At 40.2% G+C, this 25610-nt stretch overlaps 1 protein-coding gene across 1 annotated transcript in view; it reads right to left on the bottom strand.

Annotated features, from left to right (window-relative positions):
* The window catches only part of amacr (alpha-methylacyl-CoA racemase), a 38441-nt gene extending 13443 nt beyond the window's left edge, over nucleotides 1-24998 (bottom strand). The window contains exons 1-4 of the mRNA XM_012879791.3: nucleotides 24890-24998; nucleotides 20667-20923; nucleotides 20393-20536; nucleotides 15223-15383 (exon numbers count right to left, since the gene is read on the bottom strand). Coding sequence (XP_012735245.1) covers nucleotides 15223-15383; nucleotides 20393-20536; nucleotides 20667-20913 — 552 coding nt within the window. The 5' untranslated portion in view covers nucleotides 20914-20923; nucleotides 24890-24998. The remainder of the gene's footprint in view (nucleotides 1-15222; nucleotides 15384-20392; nucleotides 20537-20666; nucleotides 20924-24889) is intronic.
* Between the last annotated feature and the right edge of the window lie 612 nt (nucleotides 24999-25610).

The following is a 25610-nucleotide window of genomic DNA, read 5'->3' as shown; positions in this document are numbered from 1 at the left end:
AACCAATGACCTGTCCAGTTTTTGTCCGATGTTTGGCCTATTGGGATAGGTTTTAGCGTCGAGGTGTAACGGACAGAGGATACCACGTAGAGACGACTACACAGTACGGCCCAAACCTCGATGTACTCTATGCTCCCTGAGGGAAACTGGTGCTCTCTATTACATGTTTTTGTAACGTCCACATCAAGAATCTTATATTGTCATTACGTAACCTTAATGACATTTTGAGGAGACTTCGGCTCAGACTAGTAAGCAGTCTCAGTCCAGCTGCCTGAAATGTTGCCTTTCACTGTGCGTCTGCTGCTGCATCTGCTTTCTGTGCCAGCTATCTGTCCCTGCTCGTCAAAAGACTCATTCTAGCTGGCTTCGCAGCAGCCAAGAAATTGAAAGGAAAACATGCGGCCAGACTCCCATTAAAGTAGTGATATTACAATTTTTATCAGGAGTAATCAGCGTCTTGAGCGAAAAAGGCTAATCTTGAACTTTGGAGACAAGCAGCTAAGAAACCGAAGGGAAAATTTGAACTAAAAACTATACATATGTTACTGTATGTCAATATTGATGAAGTGCTTGTATATTTTCAATTTTCCACCATGATGTGTTTTTTATACACTGTATACAATTAAGTATTTTGATATCTGTTTTTTTTTAATCAGATGTCCTATGTTGTTGGTGTTTTATACGCTGAGAAACATAAAAAAAAATGTTTTAACTGTAGTTGATGGACGGACAGCTGAAATTTGCGCTGATCAATTGGGTGGTGACTGAAACGAGCTGATTTGATCGGTAGGAGAAGCAGCATATGCTCCGCTTATCTGGAACAAACTTCCAGAAAACTGTAAAAGTGTGGAAAGCCTGAGTTCTTTTAAATCAAGATTAAAAACACATCTGTTTAAAATTGCCTTTGACTGTTCTAGTTAAACAGTTTTACTGTTTTTAATGTTCTTTTTTTGTTACTACATTCTATCCCTACTTGCTTTTATTCTATTTTCTATCTACATTTTATTATTTTGGTATATCTTAATCATGTAAAGCACTTTGTATTGTCTTGTACTGAATTGTGCTATATAAATAAATTTGCCTTGCCTTGCCTAGGTGTGGATGAGTCAAAGCAATGTTGTTGTTTTTTTTACTGATTGAGCAAATGTATGACGTGTACAACGATACAGGCTCTAGTTGCCAACCTAGGGACTATTACCAGATTTCCATATTTTTCAGACCCTCTCATGGTTTTTTTTTGTGACATTGTGATAAATATAACAAGTTTTAGAAAAACGATTGCAGTTGCACACTGTTATATGAAACAAAATTATTTTCTCACATAGCTTACTTCCTCAATCAGTTGAAAATAGAAGCTGCATTACGGTTGTAAATTGCAAAGGCGGACAACTTCTCCTAACTTTCTGAGTGATCAATGTACAAGACAAAAAAGGTCCAATTCACAGAACTTTTGGTCATTTTAACCATCAGGGCTTAGGCAAATTAGAGCAGAAGTCTACTAATGAAGATGGTCAAAGGTAGAGTTACAGTGTCTAGCTAAAACATTCGTTCCTCTTTAACTTTTTGAAATTTTGTTGCATTACAACCACAAAGGTTACTGTATACAGTTTAGATTGTATGTGATGGACTAACACAAATACGCTCATTAATGTTAAGTGAACAGGAGAAATCTGACATGAATTCAAACATGTTTCACAAATAAGAGTTGCACGGGTTTGTATTGAGCTCCGTTTCCTCTAGATACCCGTGACTGAAAGTTGGTGATGCCTCAGATGTCTTCAGAAGTCACCTAATTGATAGAGTCCCCCTATGTGTAATTCAACCTCAGCATAAATCTGCTGTTCTGTGAAGGTCTCAGAGGTTTTCGATTAGTGAACAGCCTCAAGAAGACTAAGGAACACTGCAGACAGGTCAGAGATAAAGGTGTGGAGATGTTTAAACTTACTAAGCAACAGTCATCCCCCTGAACAGACAGGCCAGGCCTGGAGAGCATCATAAGGCCTGTTTACACTACACCTAAAAACAGAGCCATGCCGAGACCGGTCCGAGCTGGGTCCAGTTAACTGAGATAAATGCAGCCGTTTACACACAAGAGTTATCCCGGTTTTTTGTTCCTTGGTTGCTCCTCGCCCCCTAGTGGCGATCTGCGGTACTACCGCTCTTTGGGATTGAAGGCGGGACCGAGCAAATCAAAATGGCGGCACCCGTAATATTCAGGATGTTATTGTTAGACATAGAGTCGGCTTTTGGGACGTGGATAAGACAAATGAACGTCTAATAAGGATTTACAGATGCGGGAAACAACAACAGACGCTGAGGTTCATAAGCAGAGTCATCACTGGAAACTGTGTGGCACGGTAAGGAAGCTAGTATTATTATGAATGTCTGAAATTTGTCTGAATGGAGTGTGAATCGGGACGTGCAGCCAGACACGCCAGGAAACCCGCTGACAGTCAGCTGACTGTAAGGGGATGACGCGGTCTGCTCATGCGCTCCTCGTTATCAGGGAACCGGGCTAAAAAAAACCAGTCCGAGACCTGGTGATGAACTGGTCTGCAGTTAGCGCGGTCCGGTTATCGTTAGCGCGGTCTGGTTCAGTCTGCTGACCGTTTACACACAAGAGTTATCTCGGTTACCGAGCTCGGACTGGTCTCGGCTCGGTTAAAAAAGTGTAGTGTAAACGGGCCTATAGAAGCAGCCAAGAGGCCCCTGGCAACACTGGAGGAGCTGCTGAGATTCACAATTAAAGTGAGAGAATCCGTTGACACAACAACTATTATTCATGCAGGAATCTGGCTTTTAAGAAAGCTTGGTTATTGAAAACCAACTTTAAGAGGTCTACTGCAAACAAGACCTCTTAAAGTTGGTTTTCAACAACCAAGCTTTCTTAAAAGCCAGATTCCCTACATGTCTTGTTACAAGCCATGTAGGGAACAAAGCAGGCATGTAGATGAAGATGCTTTGCTCTCTATTTACATTTTATTTAGTAAGAAAAATTAACGCGTGATGGATAACTAACATCGCACATCACCCTGAACACAGCGTCCCCGCAGGGAAACATTACCGCTCCGAATGCTGAGAGATTGCTTTCCTTCAGCAGGGACAGGAAACCTGCTCAGAGTTAATGGGAAGGAGAATGGAGCCAAGTACAGCTCAATCCTGGGAGGAAACCTGAAAGATGCTGCAAAGGATGTGAGGCTGTGGCAAAGATACATCATTTCGCCAGATAACAACCCTAAACAGGCAGCAAGATCTACAAATGGAATAGCTTCCATCAAAGTCTCTCTTGGAAATGAACCCATGAGTCTCAAAAGATTTTCCTGTATACATAAATTATAAATAATAAAATCCTATTTATGTGTTAGAACGGCCCAGTCAAAAAGCTGTGGCGATGGTTGTAAAATTTTATGCACAGAAACCCGCCGCTCGCTCCAACTGAGCTTGAGCTACGTTGTCAAGAAGAATGAGCAAAAGTTTTAATTGCTAGATGTGCAAAGTTGATAGAGACAAACTCAAGAGGCTCGCAGCTGAAACTGCAGCAAACATTGGATCTACCAAGCAATGACTTAGGGAGTCAGAATATAATTACACACCACACTTTTTACCAGGAATAGTGTTCCTTCCACTTCACTGTTTTTGTTGGTTTACTCTGTAAAATCTTAACAAATGGCATTTATATTTTATTGGGATTTAATGTGACAAAATTGTGGGAACTTCAAAGCATATTAATGTACTGTTGCAATGAATGAGAATTACTGACTTTCCAGTCACAGTTTTAGGCTTTTAACAAACATAACAGTTTTTCAAATGAGACCAACCTAATTAAAATTGGCTCTGCATTTTTTTTCAACTCAAAAAATATTTAACAAATCACCAAAGCCAAAAAATACTCAATAAAGGAAGCTTCTGAAACAATGTTGCCAGAACACAACCAGGAAATTTAAACGGATCCTTTGAAAGCAACTGATCTAGTACCAGACTTCACGACAATGGAAGATGTGTACATCCTCGGTCAAAACGTCTGCTTCTGTAAAAAAGGCAGGGCAGGCAAGGACCTGCTTTTGAGAAGGAATCAATGTAATTTTAACAACTGAAAAGGCAAGGTTGCCTGTGCGTTTTGTTGAGCTGCACTTTAAAAGTGCAAAAAAAAAAAGAAAAAAGGAAAATATTCAGAGCAAAACCTTTTGGCGATTTACATTTACATGGCAAATCAGCCATTGGCAAGGGTCCTAAGAGTCTCTCTGTTTGTCTCGGGGATTGCTGCATCTCCTTGCTTCAAACAGCCTCTGGTTTTGTTTGATTCTGGGACAGATTTTTATGCACAGCTCTTTTTAGGTCTTTCCACAGATTTATGATTATCTTTGAGTTAGGGGACTCCAATGGCTGAGGCAAAAAAAAAAAAAAAAACTTTTGTTTGAGGCCTCTCTGGAGAGAGTTCATGTGGATTTTGTTGCTTTTTTTCTCCCAGTGTGTTTTCAGAATTTGCTGGCAAGACAGCAACTCAAACCCAGAAATGCTTCGTTGGGAGGGCAGCTCAGTGGTTTGGTGAGTAAAGCGAGCGACTTTCTGACGATGGTCTCATGAAGGTCAGAGTGACTAAGTCCGAAAAAAGCGGAGGAGGTGAAGGACTACAGATCAACTGGTGTTAGGCTAGACAACAGAGTGGACTGCAAAAGCCACAGAGGCAAGACGTTGCATATCTATAAGTCTGTGAAGAATGCAAATTTATTAGTAGCCATCTGTTAATGCTGCAGCATTTGAGCCAGTGTCATGAAGGAGCTGATTCAAGTGGTAGAGAAAAGAGAAAGTGCTGCGAGCAGCTCCGGAGCCTGTGGAGATTATTGTAAAAAGAATAATATAAGCTGCTAAATGCAATAAACACGCAGGGACAATATTCCAAAACAAATACAATAGTATTCATTAATACTAGTACACAAAGGAAAATGCTATTAACAACACTACCACATGGTGGCAGTGCAGCGTCTTGTTTTCCAGCTACAACCTGCAATTTCTAAGCGACATCTAGCACCCAAAACGCCAAGTGTGTTTGCGTCTGGTACTTTCATTTTATCTGGAAAACTAAGCCCAAACGTAAACAACGACGGCCGTATCACCCACCACCTAAACACTTATCCTTTTGACAGGTACAAAATGAAGTACTGAATCTATATACGTGTTCATACCTGCAACCTCGGGCTCCATCAGAGAGCGTTTCCATTGCAAGACAAGGTTAAGCTCATTTTTGACGCTAAAGTTAGGGATTTCCATTAAACCGGATCACCGCCTTGATCAGGACATTTCTGGCTGATCGGTACTGAGGTAGCCGTCTCCACTCAACTCCCAAATTTCATTTGGGGCTTCTTTTTCTACTATGGTTTTAAATTTGCCTCACAGGACCACAGGCAACCTAAAAGCATCGACGGAACATGCCGATATGCCTATCATTTTTAAAAAAAATATCAAATAATTTTAGAAATTTGTGTGCAAATCCTACATCCATTGATTCATAGGTGTGAGAATGCTTTCAGCTAATAAAAAAGTAAGACATGATGGTGAGCTCGTGAGAACAAGATACAGCAACATATTGTAGGGAAAACTAGCAATCCCTCTTTTTTTTCTTTCAGAAGTGAAATAAAGGTTATAGGTAATAACAAACTGTGTTTTAAAAAAATCTGTGATTAGTGCAAAAAATTATTCAGTCCAGGTTTGTCCAGTTGATATATTGGGATTTTCATGCTTGCTCAGCCACACTAGGTCTGATAATAAAATAAAAATAAAAAAACACTTTTTGTGTTTTTCACAAACAGAATTAGGATTTAAACTCAAATTAATGTAAATAATCTCTATTCAAAGCCCCATAATCTAGAACATAAGAATTCTAAGTGTTTTAGATGTTGAACTGGGAGTTTGTATTCTTTAAAAGATCAGTAAACCAGCTTTTTAATTCAATGTCGACAGCAAAGCAAATGTCAAATCTAGCAGCCGGATTCTATTGCAATATTTTTTAATCACAATTCTTGCAAATTATTTATGTCTAGTTCAGTCTGCCAGACATCTGTATAACTTCATCTTTTCATCATTTTTACAAGAGGCAGGGTGTTTAGTGTGCCAACACTAAAGTATATTAATGAGGTATGGGGAAAAAATGAAATAAATTTGCACATTTTTATCGCTTTCTCTTTTTAACAGGAGGTGCCATTTGCTCAGGTATAGCATTCTGTAAATATGCAAAGGTGTTATCGCTGAGGCCACGCGTCAATGTGAAGAGGTTTTTAGCAGTGCGAAAAAGAACATGTATCATATCTTGTAGAGAGACAATTTAAGCAGAATGCTTTACACACAATCCTTACCTTCATTTCTGAGTTTCCTGTTCTTTATTATACAGGACTATTATGGTTACTACAAAATGTATATAGCTTTGAGTGTTTTCATGTGGATGACCACATTTCTAGAAAGAATGCTAATTTTACAAGGAACCTTTGCTCTCCTTCAAGAAGCCTAGACACTTAGAAATGGGTTGTGGGGAGGGTTTGCCACATGACTTGCCTCTTGGAAAAAAAATATTATTTACTTTCTTTTATATCGTTCTTCTTTTTAACAACCTTTTTTTGATTAATAAAATAATACTAACTTTGTTTTTGTTTTTTGAAAATTAGAATTTTCAATGTGAAATAAGTATTTTTCCAATTAAAACTGTGAATTGGTTCCTTTCACTGGTGACAATGTTTGATACTGCAGCGCCATTTTTGAAGGCACACGGATCTTTCTATTTTAGAAGAGAATAAAAACATGATTAATTACAATACATAAATACTTTAATTTCCTTAAGCAGTGTAAAACTAGTAAGTAGAGGACCTGTTAGCCCTGGTCCTTTATGGGGGTAAGTGCCATTGATTCAGTCATACATTTATTTTATTATAATTGCTTGTTTTAGTGTGCTTTTATATCTGTCTATGAATTTGAGGCGGATAAAGACACACATTCTACGACTGAGGGACAAATAAACAAAGGAAGTTTCAAAACAAACATGGATTTGGCTATCACAAAACATGTTTTTCACTGTGCAAAAAATTATCTGGTCCATGCAAATGTATTCAGCAGCCACACTGTACAATTTCTACCTTTCTGGTCCATTCATGGTGCAGCGGGGTAAGACTGCCTTGTGTCAGAAAGGGCATCTCTAAAAACTTTGACAAGACTGTGTGTAATTTGTAATAACTCTCAGGGAACCAAGAGCTGGGGCATCTCCATCAGTGCAACAATTTTGGCAATTGTGAATTTGCATCAATTGCGATGCAAACGAGCATCTTAGAATAATTTTGTTTTAGCATAATGTTATAAAAATATTGATTATTTTTACAACCTTACCTTTGCACACTCAAAATTGCTTGTGCTCTTATTGAACACGTCACAAAAAGTATTGTGACACAATGTATCGAACACTTTAAAAAACTGGAAACAAGGAGTGAAAGTCTTAGCAGTGACCTAGTGGTTACAGCATTGTGCTTGTGTCCTGGAGGTTCTGGGTTCAACTCCCACAGACTGCCACTCTGGGTCCCTGAGCAAGACCCTTAACCTCAGACTGCTCCCTGGGCGTCACACAGTGACAGCCCACTGCTCCCCAAGGGGATGGGTTAAATGCAGAGAACAAATTTCATTGGAATGTATGTTGCAATGACAACAAAGATTATTATAATTACTATTATTATTATTAAAAAGTCAAAACTAAATAATGATACAGAGCTAAGGGACTTTGTTAAAGAAACATCGGCCTGCAAAAGCTTTATACAATATAAACAACTTTCTAATCCCTTGAGTAAACACTTCCGGCACTTAATAGCAACCCATTTAACCCATTTTAGTTTTAATATTAAACTCTAATTACACTAAAAAAAAACTCTGAAAAAATATAATGAATCAAAAGAATAAGCCTCTGCAGCGTTTTTTTTCCAGGCAGTTCACGATTCGCCGCTCGTCTTGTGAAAACATGTCTTCTGTAACTAGATTGTTAGAAAGAAAGCCCTGTCTGACAGCGCTGCCTCCATAACCACACCGCTTCAGGCCATCAGCTGACAAACCTTCCAGCTAAATCTCATCCTGTCACCTGAAGCCCTACAGTTTGTTCTTGTCTATTTAACACGGAGAACTGCAGCACATCGGTGACTCGTCTGAAAATTACCTGGCAGAGAAGTGAACCAGATGAATGGACAACATCCCTGCTCATTTATGTCAAAGTCAGAACGGTCCGGCCCCTTTGGCTGCTGTCCATTGTGCCTTCCTCTTCAGTTGGCTGCATTTAGGAAAGGCATTAGATTTTTCCATCCCACGCTTTAACGGTATAACATTAGACACATCTTTTGACACATCTTGAGCTAAGGAGCAATATTATAATAATAGGGTAAACTGAACAATTGAAGGAGCTTGCATTTGCAACCGGCAGGCATCTTTTCTTTAATCAAGTGTATTGCTTCTGTACACTTTCCATCCTGGACGGCGTTGGTGATTTAAAATCAAAATCAAATTAGAATTAGTCAACCTCTATTGATAAAGGTATGCTTGCTTCTTGAACTAATTTTCCGCTGTTAGTTCCATAACAGCATCAATAATTGCTGCTGCGCTTACATTTCACATAAGAATGAAAGGATGAGCTGCAACCCTTCTCAATGCATGAGAAGCTTTTACACAGTTTTAATATCCTGGCCATAATGTCCTTTTACTGAGATACCAGAGAAAACGCTGGAGTTACGACAGTTTTCTGTTCAAAGCAAAGAATAGCACAGCGCTACCCCCTGACCTATCCTGTTGCTGAGCACTGCAGATCAGCTGGTTGACAAAGGCCTCCTACACTTTTCCCTTGTTTTGAAATACTTCCAACAGCAAAAACCACAATCAGTCGTGTTATGGCAACTAACAGAGCATTATTCATCACTCTCGTTGAGGCAGGGGCAATATGTTACGTTAAATTAGCTGCAGTAGGACGGAACCATTTTACCTTTATCGTTTAAAAAAATAATAAATTAAAACATAATGTCCCTAGTGGATGAATTTCCCGAATAATCTGTCTTGTTGAATGTATATATGCATTGTACTGGGTTGGTGTTTTAATTTATTTGTGGCGAAACCCAAAGAACCTGCGTTTAGCTAAATGAAAGTGACTATCAATCAATAACGATGACCCAAATCCAATAGGCAGCAGTTTTATCTTGCTTTAGAAAAGTCTTGTTTCCACTTTGCAGAGCAAATTGGAACGTACCATCCGAAACGTTCGCATCAATTTGTTGAACTAGTCAGCGCTTTCCCAAATCCCATTCCCCCAAAGGTAAAGCAGCAGCCACAGTCTAAGAAGCCCACACACAAAGCACTTTCTCTTATTGAAAGAAAAACTTTGTATTCCAGCTGTGCACGATGCAGCTCTCTTCCAAGGACAACTGTCTAAGGTCTCATTTATGTGTGGACTCTTGGGTTCCAAGCAAAGGACTCCTCTCCAATAAGAATACAGCAAAGGGGTTTAATTTTTTCTCCGCCTCGTTATCTCTCATTGCAGCTGTTCAGCAGTTTCAGCCTCCTGCTGTTTCTCCCTCAATGTGGGTCCACATGCAAAGTTGTCTTCTTTCAACATTTCGCACTAAACCACCAACAAAAACAAACCCCTAGAATTTTGCAACAGACTGGAGCTTCAGATCTGCGTCCGCAACACAGGAACAGCTGAAATCTGCATTCAGGAAACAAGATCTAAAGTCCCACTGTGATCAATTTTCAGGCAGAATAAAGTCAAACTGGAGAATTAAAACATGTTACTGTATCAATGAAAAATTAATAAGAGCCACAAGGGATTAAAAAGAAAAAACTGGAATATATTTGTCCATTAGCTTGGACAACATGAAACCCAATTAGATGAAGAATGGAACCCAGGGAATCGGACAATCAGATCAAACTTGCATTATCCAAGAAAAATACGGGGTTGACTTACAAATATACAAATTGCACAGAAGGTCCGCATGTTTGTTTTGAAATAGCTCCTTTTAAAAAAACATTAATAACTTCACTCCCCTTAGGCTTTCAATTAAGGATGTTCTGCTTTTTAAACTTTCAGTTTACAGCCTGAGCGGATGACACATGCAGCAGCCTCTGGATACTCTGATGAGCTTTTCAAGCAACTCCAACACGAGCTGTCCAACTCATCCCACCAGCTGTGATTAGGACTTTACCCCAAAGGAGAGCGCCACCATCTGACAGCTCCGTGCAGCGGTGCAGAAAGTATTACAGCCAGTACATTGTTGATGTCGACAGATCACGTCACAGAGACAGAAGAGACAATTAGTTCTGCATCCTCTCCTGAGCTCTAAAGGGCCTCTGAGGGTTATATTAAGCTTCATTGTGTGACCAGTTTACCAGGGGGAATTATCTGAACTACATCTCATCTACGTACACATACTGTACTAATGACATACTGTCTATTGACATATTAACTTTGACACTTATGTCATCAATACCCTTTGTTATCTTGATTTTAATACAAAGACACCTGGTAAATTTAGCGGCAACTCTCAGACGCTTATGTATTAACTGTCTTCCACCTGTGATCAGGTTGAGGGGGGTACCAGGAGTAGGAGGGAAACCTAGACATCCCTCTCCAAAACGAAACACTCCATCTCATTCCGCGGGATTTCAAGGCTTTCCCGGGCCAGAAGGTATGTATACCGTATTTTTCGCACTCTAAATCGCATTTATTTAGAACTTTATTTCACACAATCCAAGCCTAAAAAGTGACATTTAATCTGGTAAGGCAATTTATTCATCCATAATCGGTTGAATAATATGGAACATACCTGGGAGATTAAATGGGGTAAATTAGCACAACAGGCCACCAGCTCTAACCGGTAAAGTTCTCGTCAGAGCATTTTGGTTTAATTACTCTGAAATTAGACAGTGAACGTAATAGTGCTACGTGCTAAGCTAACAGTATGGCATGGATGTTTCAGAGCAACATAAAGCTCACGTGCAGCATCAGTGAAGTTGTAATCTGCCTGGATGACAGACCTGTAAGCTAGCGCTAGCTGTTATTAGCTTCACAGACAGCTCAATGACACAGGGTCCTGTCACGGTTTGGGCCCTTCGGGCTGCACCACTCAATGCATACTGAAACAGCAAAACTACATACATACATGTGTTCAGTCTTTGTTGTTTATAGGTTAATCTTTTAATTATTTTTTAAGTGGTACAGGAGCGGCTTATAGTTTCCACAAGCCTAGAGCGCCCTCTTGCGGCTATAGACGGTAACTACTTGGTTCATGTTGTTCAGTATGATTTACCATTTAAAATTGATATACAAGTCGCACCTCACTATAAATCGCAGGATTAGCCAAACTATGAAATAAAGTGTGACTTATAGTTGGGTTTGTCCCCTGGGTATCCTTCCCTTCCCCAACAGCTGAATATACAAAGTGTGTGAATATATATATATATATATATATATATATATATATATATATATATATATATATATATATATATATATATATTCACTCACTTTGTATATGATTAATACTAAGTGAGGTTGGCACAAATTATACTATACACCTACAAGAAAATCAGTTTGAACTAATTTTTAGAAGAATGGATGAAGCAAATTCTGACAAAAAGATGAATGAACATAGTTAATTAAATAACTCACAGCATCCCATCATGTTGAATATAGCCAATTAGTGCTTTAGTTGGTTAAGGTTAAACATAAGAAATTTTTATAAAACTTAACCATACCTGATTAAACTGTATTTTCATACTTCATTTTGATTTGCTGCCACGTCCTTTTAGTACCTGCTGGGTTATACCTAGACACTTAGTAAATGTGCCCTCTCTTTTTTTGGATGTTAAACGAGTGTAGGGTGAGAATACAGGTTTAATTCTCCGTCAAAAAACTCCCATCACTCGTGCATCGATTTTTTCAGCAATTCGCTGCCGCAAAGTCACTTTTTCTGCAACAACAGCATTTTACCTTTTTTTTTTTTTTTTTTTTTTTTTTTTTCCCAGTGTCCTGTCTAGCAATATGGCAATAGGAATTGATATCTCAATGCCAGATAGAGCTCGACAGATTTTGCTTTTACAAGTGGAGCAAACAGCTTTCGCCATAGAGCTCCACTTGATTTATGCTTATAAATAGCTTTATTATGATTCCTGCAAGGAGAATTTCAAATTATATGGACATGACAATGGGAGAGTAAAGGAAGAACAAAAAGTGAAAGAAAAGAAAACAAAGAGTAGAGGTGAAAGAAAGAGGAGATAAAAGGAAGAGAATGATAAAACGTCCTCTGTCTGCTCCATCACCTGGAAAGAGACACAAAAAGAACAGCACAACCAACAGACATAAAGCAACAGATACACTTGAATAACACCTAGATGCCATTGCTAAATCATATATATTATTATTTAAGCTGACATGTGTAATGTGATATTTGAAAAAAGAAAGTGAAAAAACATAAATAAATAAATGAATAAATTATAACATTACTGTATATAAGTGAACACTTAATACCTGGGACCCAGCACCTGTGGGAGATGTGAGAGTGCACTAGTTTAGGTGAAGATTATCCAGAAATAGCTTGATAGTGATTGTGGAGAACCGAAGACCCACCTTCCCCGAGCACAGAGGCAGGCGTCAGGGGACCCGTAACCCCGGACTCCCAAAGGGGTCCCTAAAGCAGGTCGCCCAGGAAGGGCCGACACAGGATATCTGCAACCCCCCCCAAGGAAGGAGCAGAGACGACCCCGAGGAAATCCCCCAGCCACCGCAATGCCGACGCCCTCAAGAGCCGCGGAGACGAGCCCGTGGGCTCCGCCGGCAGCCAGCCCCGCTGAAGTGGTCCCGGCCATGGGCCCTGAGGGCCAGAGGCCCCAGGGGCGCCCCGCCCCCGCGACGAGTGCCCCGGCCGCCCCCCGGGGGGCCAGGCCCCGCGAAGAGGCCGCCGGGAGTGGGCCGGCGCACGCCCGGGAACCCGCCCCAAACCCGAAGCCAACCAATGCGCCAGGGGGCCAAGGCGCCCACCAACGAAGTGGAGGAGGGCAGGACGTGGGGGGATGGGCTCCACACCTAGCGGAGACTTGAGATGTTCTTGGGAGAGGGAGCGGACCACACCCATACCTGGGGAAAAAAAAAAAAAAAAAAAAAAAAAAAAAAAAAACATTCACACCATCCCTCCCTTGTGCCCCACTCACCACACACAGAGAAAAAAAAAAAAAAAAAAAAAGACGCTGTACACACATTCCCACATAACACTCACATCCAACACTGACCAAAAGGGGGGGGGGGGGGGGGGGTCACCCCAAATCGACTATACGACTGCTTGTGCCCGACCCCCGGCCCCGGCCCCAGACCAGACGCCCCCCGGACCGGGCCCCCCCAAGAGGGCGGGCCAACACGACCCGCACGACCCACCCGGCCAGAGCCCCCCCCCTCCCCCTAAATACCTAATAAACCCCCTCCCTCCCCCCACCTTACCCTTGCCATCCCTGCCCCCCACCCCCTGGGGGGAGCAGAGGCATCAGCCCCAGACCTGGCAAGCCGCTGACCGCACACCGCAGCCCCCCGCCAAGACCCCGGACACAGTGGCCCGCACCTCCTCCAGGCCCCAGACTCCTTGCCGCCATCGGAGAACGGGGGTGTGCAGAAGACCCCGACCCTCCCTACGCCTGCTCAAATGTTGTGTTGTTGCATGTTGTTCTCAAGTGCGTTTAAAAACTGGGAGCGCCGAAGGGGATGCACGGCACAGCCCACCCCCCTTCCGGAAGGTAGCTGTTGCCAGCGCACCCCCTCCGTGTGACTGCCCAGAACCCTCAATGTCTAAGTGGGAGAGTGGGAGAGGAGGTGAAGGGAGCCGTCCGAGGTGAGGCCCACACAACGTAAGCCCCCCCTCAGACGTCTTCCCCCCACCCCCCCCTACCATGGCCTATATGAGTGTGCGATGTGAAAAATGTTTGAAGTGAAAGTGTCTAAGATGCATGATAAAATTGGGGAGAGGGGCGTCACCAGAAAGTGGCAACCTCCAGTAACGCCCCCTCCCTCAGGACCTACATGTGTGGCGGCGTGATGGAGCAGGCAGAGGGAGGAGTCCGGGGATGGGGAGCAAATGACTGGGAAGCCAACCCAGGGAGCCAGCTCCCCTACTGACTCCAATAGGCACCCCCGCTCCCCGAAAGCCCCACCCAGAGAAGGGGGCCTCGCCAGCGGCACCGACCAACACCTCAGCCCCCCCCAGCCCACCCACCAAGCCTACTTAAACTAAATAAATAAATAAATAATAATAATAATAATAATAATAATAATAATAATAAGTTTTTTGTTTGTAGTGATTATGGTTTAAACACCACAGACTGCCACTCCAAACTGAATGAACTGCCTCTTGAAAAGAAAGGAAGAAAGAAGATGCTTCGATCAGGGTTACCTTCAGCTATCTGCAGAAATAAGTTACAATCATTTGGATGGTGGCTAAGCTCTGAAACTGAACTGAAATCATTTTTAACTCACAGGGAATTTCTAACAATCGACAGATCGTTATTAATAAAAGCCTGTGAGATATGTCTGAGTTCTTCTCCATTCAAATTTAAAATCAATAAATAATTAACAACCTTGGGCATTTGGGTTGCTCTAATCTTTATCTCAGGACATGAAGACAGAAAAAAAATTTCAACTTCACTTATTAAAATCTCTTAAAAATGCTTCAATGACAGCCCTTTGTCTCCGTCTATCCATATTTGAGGAAACGCCGAAATGGGCCGAAATATTACCTAAGGTAATATATTAATGGTGCACCATTAGTTTCCACATCATGACTGTCAGTAGTTTGTGTGACCTAAAAATATTTCTTTGCAACTTGCTTCAGCCTGCTGACCAGCAGTGAGCAGCGAAAAGTTGAAAAGAGGAGCCTTGTGTACTTCTATGCTTTACAGATCCAGGGAGAACTCTGTGCACTCTGACACTTTCTGTGGCGTCTCACTAACAGGAGTTGAAACCAAAGGAAGGGGATGACCAACATTTTTTGCGATTATCAAACTTTTTAAACATTGGTATACGATGATACTGGTAACCGACCCTATGGCTGTAATGTGGCTCCAAGGTTTGCTACGTTTGTTTGTTCTTCTGTGAGGCAGTGACTTCAGTAAGGAGACTTATGCATAAATAAAAAAGAAGCTAAAGGCTAAAAAAAAAACAATCAAAGGGTTCTTTACCATGCTAGCGTCAATGATCTGTCCTTTCCCCGACTTTGTCCGCTCCAGCAGTGCCAAGACAATCCCCAGAGCACAAGTGAGACCACCACCAGCAAAGTCTGCTATAAGGTTTAGAGGAGCGTAGGGCTTCTCTCCACTGCGACCCAGTCGGGATAAAAGGCCTGCGTAGACATTAAACAAACTCTTTAAATGAAACTGAAAACAAAATAATGATCCATCTATTATAGAAACAAAATAAGAGTGGAAAACATTCATTAAACAGCTTCTACACACAGGACAAATAATCATAAAAGGGCACAAATGTCCACTGAAATGTCCTCTAGTCGGACAAATTCACTGTGCACACTGTTACAACAGAACCTGGCCGGAGTTTGTGTCGCCTTTGGCCGCAATGTTATCACACAGATATAACAAAGGACCTTGAGGAACAACAGAAACATTACTGTGTGGTTACAAAAGGATTTTTCAAAGCTTTTTTTTTTTGTAATATCTTCTGTTGCTTTGAGTGCCAGTTATCGAGGTTTAGGCAGAACGTGGGAGCAATAGGAGGCCAGCCAGCACATGTAACCATTCAGTTAAAAGCAACAACAGGATTCATATGATGTGTGCTAATCCTAATTTATTCAAACCTATAATTATCAAATGAACATTCCCTTTTTTTAAAAAAAAAAAGCTGGAACCAACTGGCTGCATTTTTAGACATAAGTGAATTTTAAACCACGTCATCTCATACAGTACAACAGTATTTAGGGTTTCAAAAGAGCACTTCAGCCTAATTTGTACCTGAAAATGACCTTTTAGATGTGGCTGAAACAACCAGAGTGCTTTTCATTTCCTGCCAGCCATTTCAGTGGGAATATCGCAGGTCATTTCAGTACATAAAAATGGTCTGATTGGGCAATATTTTTTAAATTACTGCCAATTTGTCACAAACTAACTCCACAAATATCAATAAAGGTAACGTAAACAGTCTAATCTCTCTTATCTAGCCAAGTAAATTATTCAAAATTACGATGAAGCTGAAGTTGTTTTCCATTTCCTTCAGTCACTTTCTTTTATAACTCCCTGCATGAGCCTCTTCCTATTTCTGCTTGTTTAAGCGATGCACTAACAATTAGCAATTAGCTGTAGAGCTTTCAAAGACCCCGTTTTTTGCGAGATGACAGGCATGTCCCCGAGTAAGGAGTTGTTGCTTTCATTGTTCATCGCTTCTCTATGTGAACCTTCCTGTGTGCTCACATGAAGGTTATTTTAAAGTTCCCTAACAATGCTGCTGGGTCTGAACAGACTGAGGCCACTGCACCTCTTCTTCTGGTAAACAGATTGAAAACCTCCATCAGACGAGCTCTTTCGGTCAACAAACAGAAATAATCATAATAATAAAAAAACATCTAATACTAAAATTAAAATACAACTCTCCGCCCTTGCTGAGTTTCTTGGTAAAGATATTAAAAAATATTCAACAATCCTGAAGAACAAATAAATCCTTTTATTGCAGTAGCATATCTCACACAGGACATTTTTTTTTAGAAAAATCCAACCTCTAACTAGTCTACATTTATTCAGGTTGGAAATAAATATGCCACTGATGTTACTATTTAGAATAATCCCTTTTTGCCAACAGCACAAAACTTAGTCTTCACCGATACAATTTTACAAGCAATTCATTATGTAGGAATTTTTGATAGTTCTTCTTTGCACAGCCTTTGTAGATCATCCTGGTGAGTCCTGGCTCCCTTTTTCTATGCACAGTTCATCTACAGGTCAGGAGTCAAATCTGTTGGACTAAGGCAGCACTAAATACCACAAATATATCATCATCAAAATATGTGTCTGCAATATTCGTATTGCGAAAGAGTGTAAGAAATATTGGCTAATATATGCCAGGTATTGTGAACTTGCACTTTACATGCTAATTGTCAGGGTTCTTGCCAGCACATCTTCAGCGTAATGAACCGTTACGCTGAAAGTGGTCAAACTTGCGCTGAAATTTGACGGTTACAAAATAAGCGTAACGGTCAGTACTTCACTGATGTTTGAGAGCAACATAGAAAGGTCAGTAACCCTCTTGAACGTGCATCAGCGCAGCTCTAACCGTCCCGAACAACATAAGCTAACGCTAGCTGTTATTAGCTTAACGAACAGCACCCTACGAGCTGCGCTACGCAATGCTCCGCTGCAAAAATACATCCAGAGAAGCTGAAAAAAACTCCTGGTGAGGATCCTGAATGTAATATGCCAGCTGGACAGAGTCTCATGGCAGGAGATGCTCACCCCAGACAAAAATACATCTGCACAATATGCTAAAGGTTACTGGGAGTAGGAAGTGTAGAAAATATGTATATTTCGCTACTGATATTATCATTATAATATTTATCAATAATATTGCAAAGCTCAACTGGGGATGGGTATGGCTATGGAAGAATGTTGATTTTTGTGCCTGGTGAACCGTTTATGTGCGGATAATCTCTGAAAATCTTCATTTTAAACAGCCTGGCATTTTCACAAGGTTCCGGAGGCCTTGGAAGGAGAAACAGGCCCCCAGCATCATACATCCTCTTCTAATTAACAGTGGGCATACGGTGCTTTTCCACACACCCACCACCTAAACACTAGACTTGCCTTGAGTTGTTACAACCCTAATGTTTGTCTCATCTCATCAAAGTGCCCAGTCTCAAAGTAAAGTCCAAGTGGAGTTTAGCAGATGTCATATGTTCAAGTTTAGGATGGTAGAATCATTTGGCAGCAATTTTCTAACATACCCCCTAAAACAACATCTGCCATATAGGTACCATCTATTGGTCGTTACCTAGACATGATCCCAAGATGCCATTCTTTTTGCAGTTCTCAAACAGTGAGCTTTGCATATTGGCATTACTTCCCTTATCATTTTCCTCATAGCATTTGTTGGCAAGATAAAAACCGTGGAACTCACTCAGTCTCGCTTGTACTAGTACAGTGCTTTCATATGCAGCACTTAAATGACCAATTCTCTTACTTTTCCCCATCTCAAATAGAAGAAGACAGAAACTGGCTTCTGCATCAGGTCACATCTATAAAGGAACTCATGGTTTACAACTTTTACAAATTTACATTTAATTGATAGAAAAAGGTGACAGATATTTTTCATTAAGTCACATTTTCTGTCTCAGTTGTTGCACATCAAATAAGACTAAAGATCATCAACAAAAGCATTAATAATACTTGTGCTTTATCGACCCGGGCTTGCAATGAATGTTCTAACTTCTTTACTGAGAAAATCAAAAAGATTAGAGGATCAGTCTGTAGATCCATATCAAGTTCAGAACGAAAGTTGTCTCCAACTAGAACCAACTTATCTTGACAAAATATCCCAATTCAGCCAAATAAACTACAAAAGCATAGAGGGAATCGTTCACCAGCTAAGTTCCTCCACCTGCTGCCTTGATGTTCTCCCCACAGCTTTCTTTAAGAAAGTTTTGCCTGTAACAACATCTGATTTGTCTTGGATAATAAACACTTCCCGTTCTGTCAGGTGTTTTCCCCCAGTTCCTCAAAACAGCAATTATCAAACCACTGTTGAAAAATACGAATTTAGACAAACTTCTACTCCAGAACTACAGGCCCATCTCAAACCTCCCCTTTATCAGTAAGATTATTGAAAAAGCTGTGTTTCAACAGTTAAACACCTTCTTAACAACGACTAGCCGCTTTGATGTAACTAAGAACCCATTCAAGCACTGAGTAAATGCTTAGAAGAAATCAGTGCATGGATGTGCCAAAATTTTCTTTAATTGAACAAAAACAAAACTGAAGTAATAATTTTCAGACAAAGGAGAGGAGAGATCAAAAGTTAGCACACAGCTTCAGTCGCTTTAGCTAGGAACCACTGATCAAGCCCGAAATATGGGTGTAGTGATGGACTCAGACCTGAACCTCCAAAAGCATTTAAAGACAATTACAAGGTCGGCTTTCTATCACCTGAAGAAAATTTTCAGGATTAAAAGACTAATGTCTCAGAAGGATCTGGAAAAACTAATCCATGCGTTTATTTTTAGTCAAATTGATTACTGCAACGGTGTTTTCACAGGTCTTCCTAAAAAGTGGATCAGACAGCTGCAGCTGATCCAGAACGCTGCTGCCCGCATCCTTACTAAGACTAAGAAAGTAGAGCACATAACCCCAGTTCTAAAGTCCTTACACTGGCTCCCTGTTTCTCAGAGAATAGACTATAAAATACTTCTGTTAGTCTATAAATCCCTGAATGGCTTAGCACCTAAATACATCACAGACTTGTTATCAGTGCATCAACCATCCAGACCACTCAGTTCTTCTAGCTGAAATTGACTCTGCATACCTAGAACCAAACACAGAGAAGCCGCATTTATGCTCCACTTATCTCGAACAAACACCCAGAAAAAAAGTGTTAAAATCCTAAATTCTTTTAAATGAAGATCAAAAACACATTTGTTTAGGATTGCCTTTGACTGTTCTAGTTGTTTTACATCATTAGTTCAAGTTTGTCGTCCAATTGTTTTTTTAATATTTTCTTTTAGTTCCCATTTTCCCATGTTCTATTTTGTTTCATTTATTGTACATTTTATTCCAACTTGCTTTCATTCTGTTTTTATTTTTCCTAGATTTTTATCATGTAAAGCACTTTGCATTGTCTTTGTACTGAAATGTGCTACACAAATAAATTTGCCTTGCCTTGCCGAAAGTTTTATGGAAAGCCATGTGGAGGCGAGACTATATTTTGCTAATGCATTACATAATATTAGGTGTCAGTGTTAAGTGCATTGTTGATTCTCTCGAATAAATACAAATTTCATACATTGCATTCTCAACTTTTCAACCTAATTATGATGGAGTGTTTGCCTAAAAATTATGAAAGTGGATAAGTTTAGGACAGAAGAGTTGTTAGAAATGAAAACTATCAACTGTGTCTTTGTAAAAGGTCATCTGTAAAATGATCACGTACTGGACTGAAAATGACTACAATGAAAACTAGTGGAAGAGCAGCCAAGGTTCATAGAAAAACTTTGAAGATCCTCAGAGATCCTAAATGAATACTGATCATTTCAAATTTTGTCTTTAAAAAAATAAAAAACAAAAATTCAGAATGGATCAAGCTTTTTGCAATATAGTCTATTTAGCCACATGAATTTCAGGTCTCCCGACTAGTCCTTACCTGACATGGCGAGGTAGTTGATGTCATGTCCTGCAGCTGTAGCGTAACACCCATTCTGGCCATATCCCGTCAACCGAGCATAAATCAGACGAGGGTTTTCTGTCAGTAACTCATTCGGACCAAGGCCAAGTTTCTCCATAACACCTGCATAACAAAAAGAATCACTATGTAGCATCGCTTCCATAATCTGCTAGTTGAAGCTCAGCAAGCTGAAGATAAATTATTAATCAGATAACAGTGTTTTTCTTTCCCTTTTTACCAACAAAGTTCTGACCTTTCCGATAAGGCTCGAGCACAACGTCAGACTTAACACAGAGCCTCCTGAGCAGAGCCACGCCCTCTGCGGTTTTCAGGTTGACGGCGACAGACCGCTTCCCACGAGCTTGAGTGTCCAGACTTGTGGCAACCTTGGTTCGGTCCACACGGATCACCTTGGCTCCGAAGTCTGCCAGGATCATGCCACAGAACGGTGCGGGAGCGAGACCTGCCAGCTCGATGACTTTTACTCCCGCCAGCGCCATGGATTAATTACTGCAAAGTCAATTTACACATAGATCTCAGTTTAGGTAGGAAAAAGTTGAGCTGTAATATTATAAGAAATTTCTGTTTTCAAAAAAAAAAGAAAAAAAATCCTAATTAATTATTGCAGAGTGCTTCTCCAAAGATTCAACAGATGCTATAGAGATAGAGAAACTCTAGATTGCTCACTGAAAAATAACCCAATTAACTAGGTGTTCATTTAAGATTAAAATGTCTCTTTTTTTTTAATATAACAAAATTCAGACAGCCTTTATCACTAATATAAAAGGCAGTACAATTTTGCAGTGTCAGCATAATGTATTATCTCTGACATTGTGTAATAAAGGGTTTTAATTAATAGCAAATCATTGCATTTTAATTTGCATGTCATGCATCACCCAAGCTTTGGCATTAGTTGCAGTCCAGCTCTGTGACAACACTGACAAAGGCGGCATTACTGTTGTTGAGCTGCAGAAACTCACTTCCAACACAATTTACTATTTTGGCATATTGTCAGACAAACAGGATCCCATTTAGATTGTTTAATTGCCCAATTACTGCATCTGTTCAGCAGTTTCAGCTTCTTACCACACATGGGTCCAAATTTAGTGCTACGGTCCCAGATCGAGCATGAATTAACACGAATGCCATTCATTTAGAGTTTTTAAAACATTTTTTTTGCCGTTAACCATTTTCCATCTTTCAGGGCAGATGGATCGTATAACGAACAACAACAAATTAGAAAGTAAGGATTGTATGCCGAGGTTTGAATTTAGTGTGGATATTCTCTGAGCCACGTAAATCAAATTTATAGAGGCAGGCTTAAATTATAAACTTTACTAATATTTGGTTGGTTGTGCCTCAGCAACTTCACCCATAAGGACTGGCTTGTTGTAGCAGCCGTCAAGCTTCCAGCATATTGTTTCCTGGATATATACTCTATAGTCTATACATATTCAACAGTACTGACATCAGGGATTTGGGAAACCTAATGTTGCAGGATATGCAGGATGATTGTCCTGTTTTAAATTCCAAATTGTGTCCAAGTTCCAACCACCTCGCTGTTAATCTACGGTGAAGTTCAACCATTATTTAGTCCAATTTATGCAACAGAGCTTCACTACTAGCAGCAAAACAGCCCCGCAGCATGATCCTTGACAGTTGTTATAACGCCTTTAGCTGTAAAAGCCTTACCTTGAATTCTTCAAACACACTTTGTGTCTGACTATAAAACCTTTCACCAGAAGGCATCTGGCTTCTCCATTCGGGCTGCTGCCAATTTCAGTTGAGTTAAAAGATGTCAACTATTACTTTTTATTTTGGTCAGCCACTTCTCAATACATGTGAGAAACACAAAATCTCCTCTCACGATAGCAACGCTAAAGTTTCAATGGTTTCTGGTTCATTGCTTCAGCGCTTAAGCCTTGATGGTTACTGGGTTGTCTGTGAACATCCTAAGCCAGTTCTCTGTATCTGCACGTGACATTTTGGGTCTTTCCCCACATGTTGGCAAAGAGAGAAAAAAAACATTCCCAAAATCTTTAATTATAAAATGGTGTCTTGAAATCTGCAGCTGTCTAGAAATGGCACAGAAACACTGTCCCAATGTCTGCAAATCTGCAATTCAGCTTAGATCCCCACGGAGATACATGGCCTTTCCCGTTGTGAGCATCGGTCCATCGGATGCTGTCAAACTAATTATTTTCAAGCTGCCACACTGGATCACTGAAAAGCAGTTAATATTGCCAACTCTAACCCTACCTCATTAAATCTTTCACACATACAACACTATACAACCTTTGTTCGTTAACATGCTGCTTTAGTGTTTAAACAGATAACGTGCAAAGAAATGTGCTGTTAATAGATAGCACTGCAAATAGCAGTCATCTTTTCACTGAGAACAGCGGTTAGCAGGCCCTACTGGGTTTCTGACTTGCAACTGGAATACGTTGAGGTTGGGATTAGTGTCCTTCCCAGATTAGCATTATAATATCTCAGGTAAACAAGCAGCGGGGCCTGAAATTCACAGCGGGATTGTGCATTATATAACAGATTCCCGCAAATCTAGTTCATATAATGCGGGAAGTTCCCGCATAATAACACTGGTAAATAACGTGCCTATTTGCATCAAAGTCAAAAACTAAAACGAAGAAGACCACTGTGCGCACTCTCCTTGTTCCTTTAGCGATATGAGTGCGCAGTTGAATGAATAGTTTCAATGCTTAAAATTAATGTCTTCCTTTGACTCTAGTGTTACTAAGGGAAAAAAGTAAATAGAAGAGAACAAACAGGGAACATAATAAGGAGACAAGAGAGAGTCACCTAAGATGACAATTAGGAATGGAGAAAGTGATGAGTAACTAAAGCTGCATATAAACATAAGGTATGAGTAGGATGGTGTAAGACCTCTTATCAGGCTCATAGGTATCACCCCCCCCCCCCCCCCCACACACACACACACACACACACACACACGTATAAATCCCCCCAATGCAAACCTTGTAAGGGGCGAATCCCCCCCAAAGTGTATTTTGGGCTGTGAAGTAGCCACCAAAATTTGCCATTGGTTGACTGTTGTCTGCTTTACTGTGCAAAGGGAATTCTTTATAAACTCTCCATTTTTGGAAAGTTCCTGTCTGGAGCAAAGATCAAAGTGCTTGAACATCTCCTTTTGGTTGCTAATTAGCTTTTGTTTTATTTTATTATGATAGATACCAAAATGTGTAGCACTAAAGATACCCCAATTACAACTAGTGGTATTTGTACCACAGTTAGAGAACCTTGGATTTAAAGCATTGTTTTCTCCATAACTTTTTATCTGCTTGAAGCATTTTATCATGGTTAGTTTTATAGTTAACGCCGGATAACTGAATGAAACAAGAGCTTTTAAATAAACAAAATTATAATGTCCCTCACACTGCACTCTTGCAAAGGTAATATAAGCTTAGTATTTAATATAATTATTTTATATCATTCTTATAAGTATGCCAAATTAAAGACTTATAACAATTTTTTCAAGGCATCAACGAAAATTTTGCATATTTGTATGCAGAGACTAAATGTATGACTGTTCATACTTATTGAGCCTGGTTCTGCTGTAGGTTTTCCTTGCCATTAATGGGGAGTTTTTCTTTCCACTGTCGCTTCATGCTTGCTCAGTATGAGGGATTGCTGCAAAGCCATGGACAATGCAGACGACTCTCCCTGTAGCTCTACGCTTCTCCAGGAGTGAATGCTGCTTGTCGGGACTTTGAAGCAATCAACTGGTTCCCTTATATAGGACATTTGTGACCAATCTGTATAATATGATTTATTTTGACTTTGTCAAGTGCCTCGAGATGACATGTTTCATGAATTGGCGCTATATAAATAAAATTGAATTGAATTTAATTATTTATCCCTATATTTGCATTCAAACACTGGTCTGCTAGGAGAAATAAACAGATATAATTAATCAAAATAGTAAATTACTAATTGAAGTAAACTAATGCGAAAAAGCAAAGTACACGGGTAGAAAACAGGCGATGTAACCCAGGAGCAACATGCGCAACAAAGTAACAAGAGTGAAAGAGTGACACGTTTATTAATGCCGTTTCTATATTACAAACAAGTCGGATCATTGCAAAACACGTTTTTTTTATGTATGAACACAAAAAATCGGGCAGCAGCTTGATAAGGTGTTTGCACAAAGCAGTGTCAGCTCAGCGCACCGACGGGCAACAGCTGCAGGAACTTTGCCCAAAAGGAGCGGCTCCTACAATCTCCTCTCAGACCGAGGTCAGCTGTTTGAACTGCTAAAACACACACCCGAGGGGTCACTGACAGCTTAGATCTAATAAAACCAAACGGGATAGCGTCCCAGGGACCAGCCAAACGTACTTTCTAAGTTATTATATAGATGTGACATTAAATTTTAAGACTGAGTCGGCATGCGCAGTTTACGCATCAATGGTAGCAGATTCAGACGGCAGCCCCTACCTGTCCGCCTGTGTTATGAAGGGATGCAAGACAGACAGAAAGCGTTAACTCCGCCTGGTTGGACCACTTGGACAACTGTGGTAAAGGTATACAACTACGGAATGACTTTACTTCCTGGTGACATCATCACGTTGTTTCGCGTTGGCCTTATGGGAAATGAAGTTTCTTTTTGGAGATATGGGCAAACAACGATGTCTTGTATTGCTTAATCTATTGATCGTTTTAAAATGTTCATAGGCCACCTCAAAATTATGCGTAGTTATGTAGAAACGTGGTTTTCCTTTATAAATAACACCTGAAACTTATGGCTTGCGTTTGTGTTTAGTTCTCATGAGTCAGTATAAACCCATTTCATTACACCTGCATGTCTTTTGGGTGACATCTTAACATTTACTCATAACTGCACATCTAGACGAGCCTGTTTTATTATTGCCTATTCTTCCTTGCAAACCACTCAAAACCAGTCACTGTGGAGAGAGAGCCACTGTGAGCAGCAGTCTTCTAGTCTTGCTGAAGCTGTATGTGTTACACAAGAATAGTACTACTTTAATACATGTTTGATTAAGTAAAGTAAAAAGCAGCCAACCAAAAAAATTACTAAGATTAAAAACAGCTATTCAAGTACTGCAGTAACTAATGATAATTGCAGATTTAAAATTTTAAAATGATAAAATGGACAGATAAAATTTTAATTTAAATGTATGTACCAATTCTGGTATTT

Source organism: Fundulus heteroclitus, chromosome 8 (genome assembly GCF_011125445.2).
Source record: "Fundulus heteroclitus isolate FHET01 chromosome 8, MU-UCD_Fhet_4.1, whole genome shotgun sequence".
NCBI classification, from domain to species: Eukaryota; Metazoa; Chordata; class Actinopteri; order Cyprinodontiformes; family Fundulidae; genus Fundulus; species Fundulus heteroclitus.
This window is presented reverse-complemented; position numbering and strand designations above follow the sequence as displayed.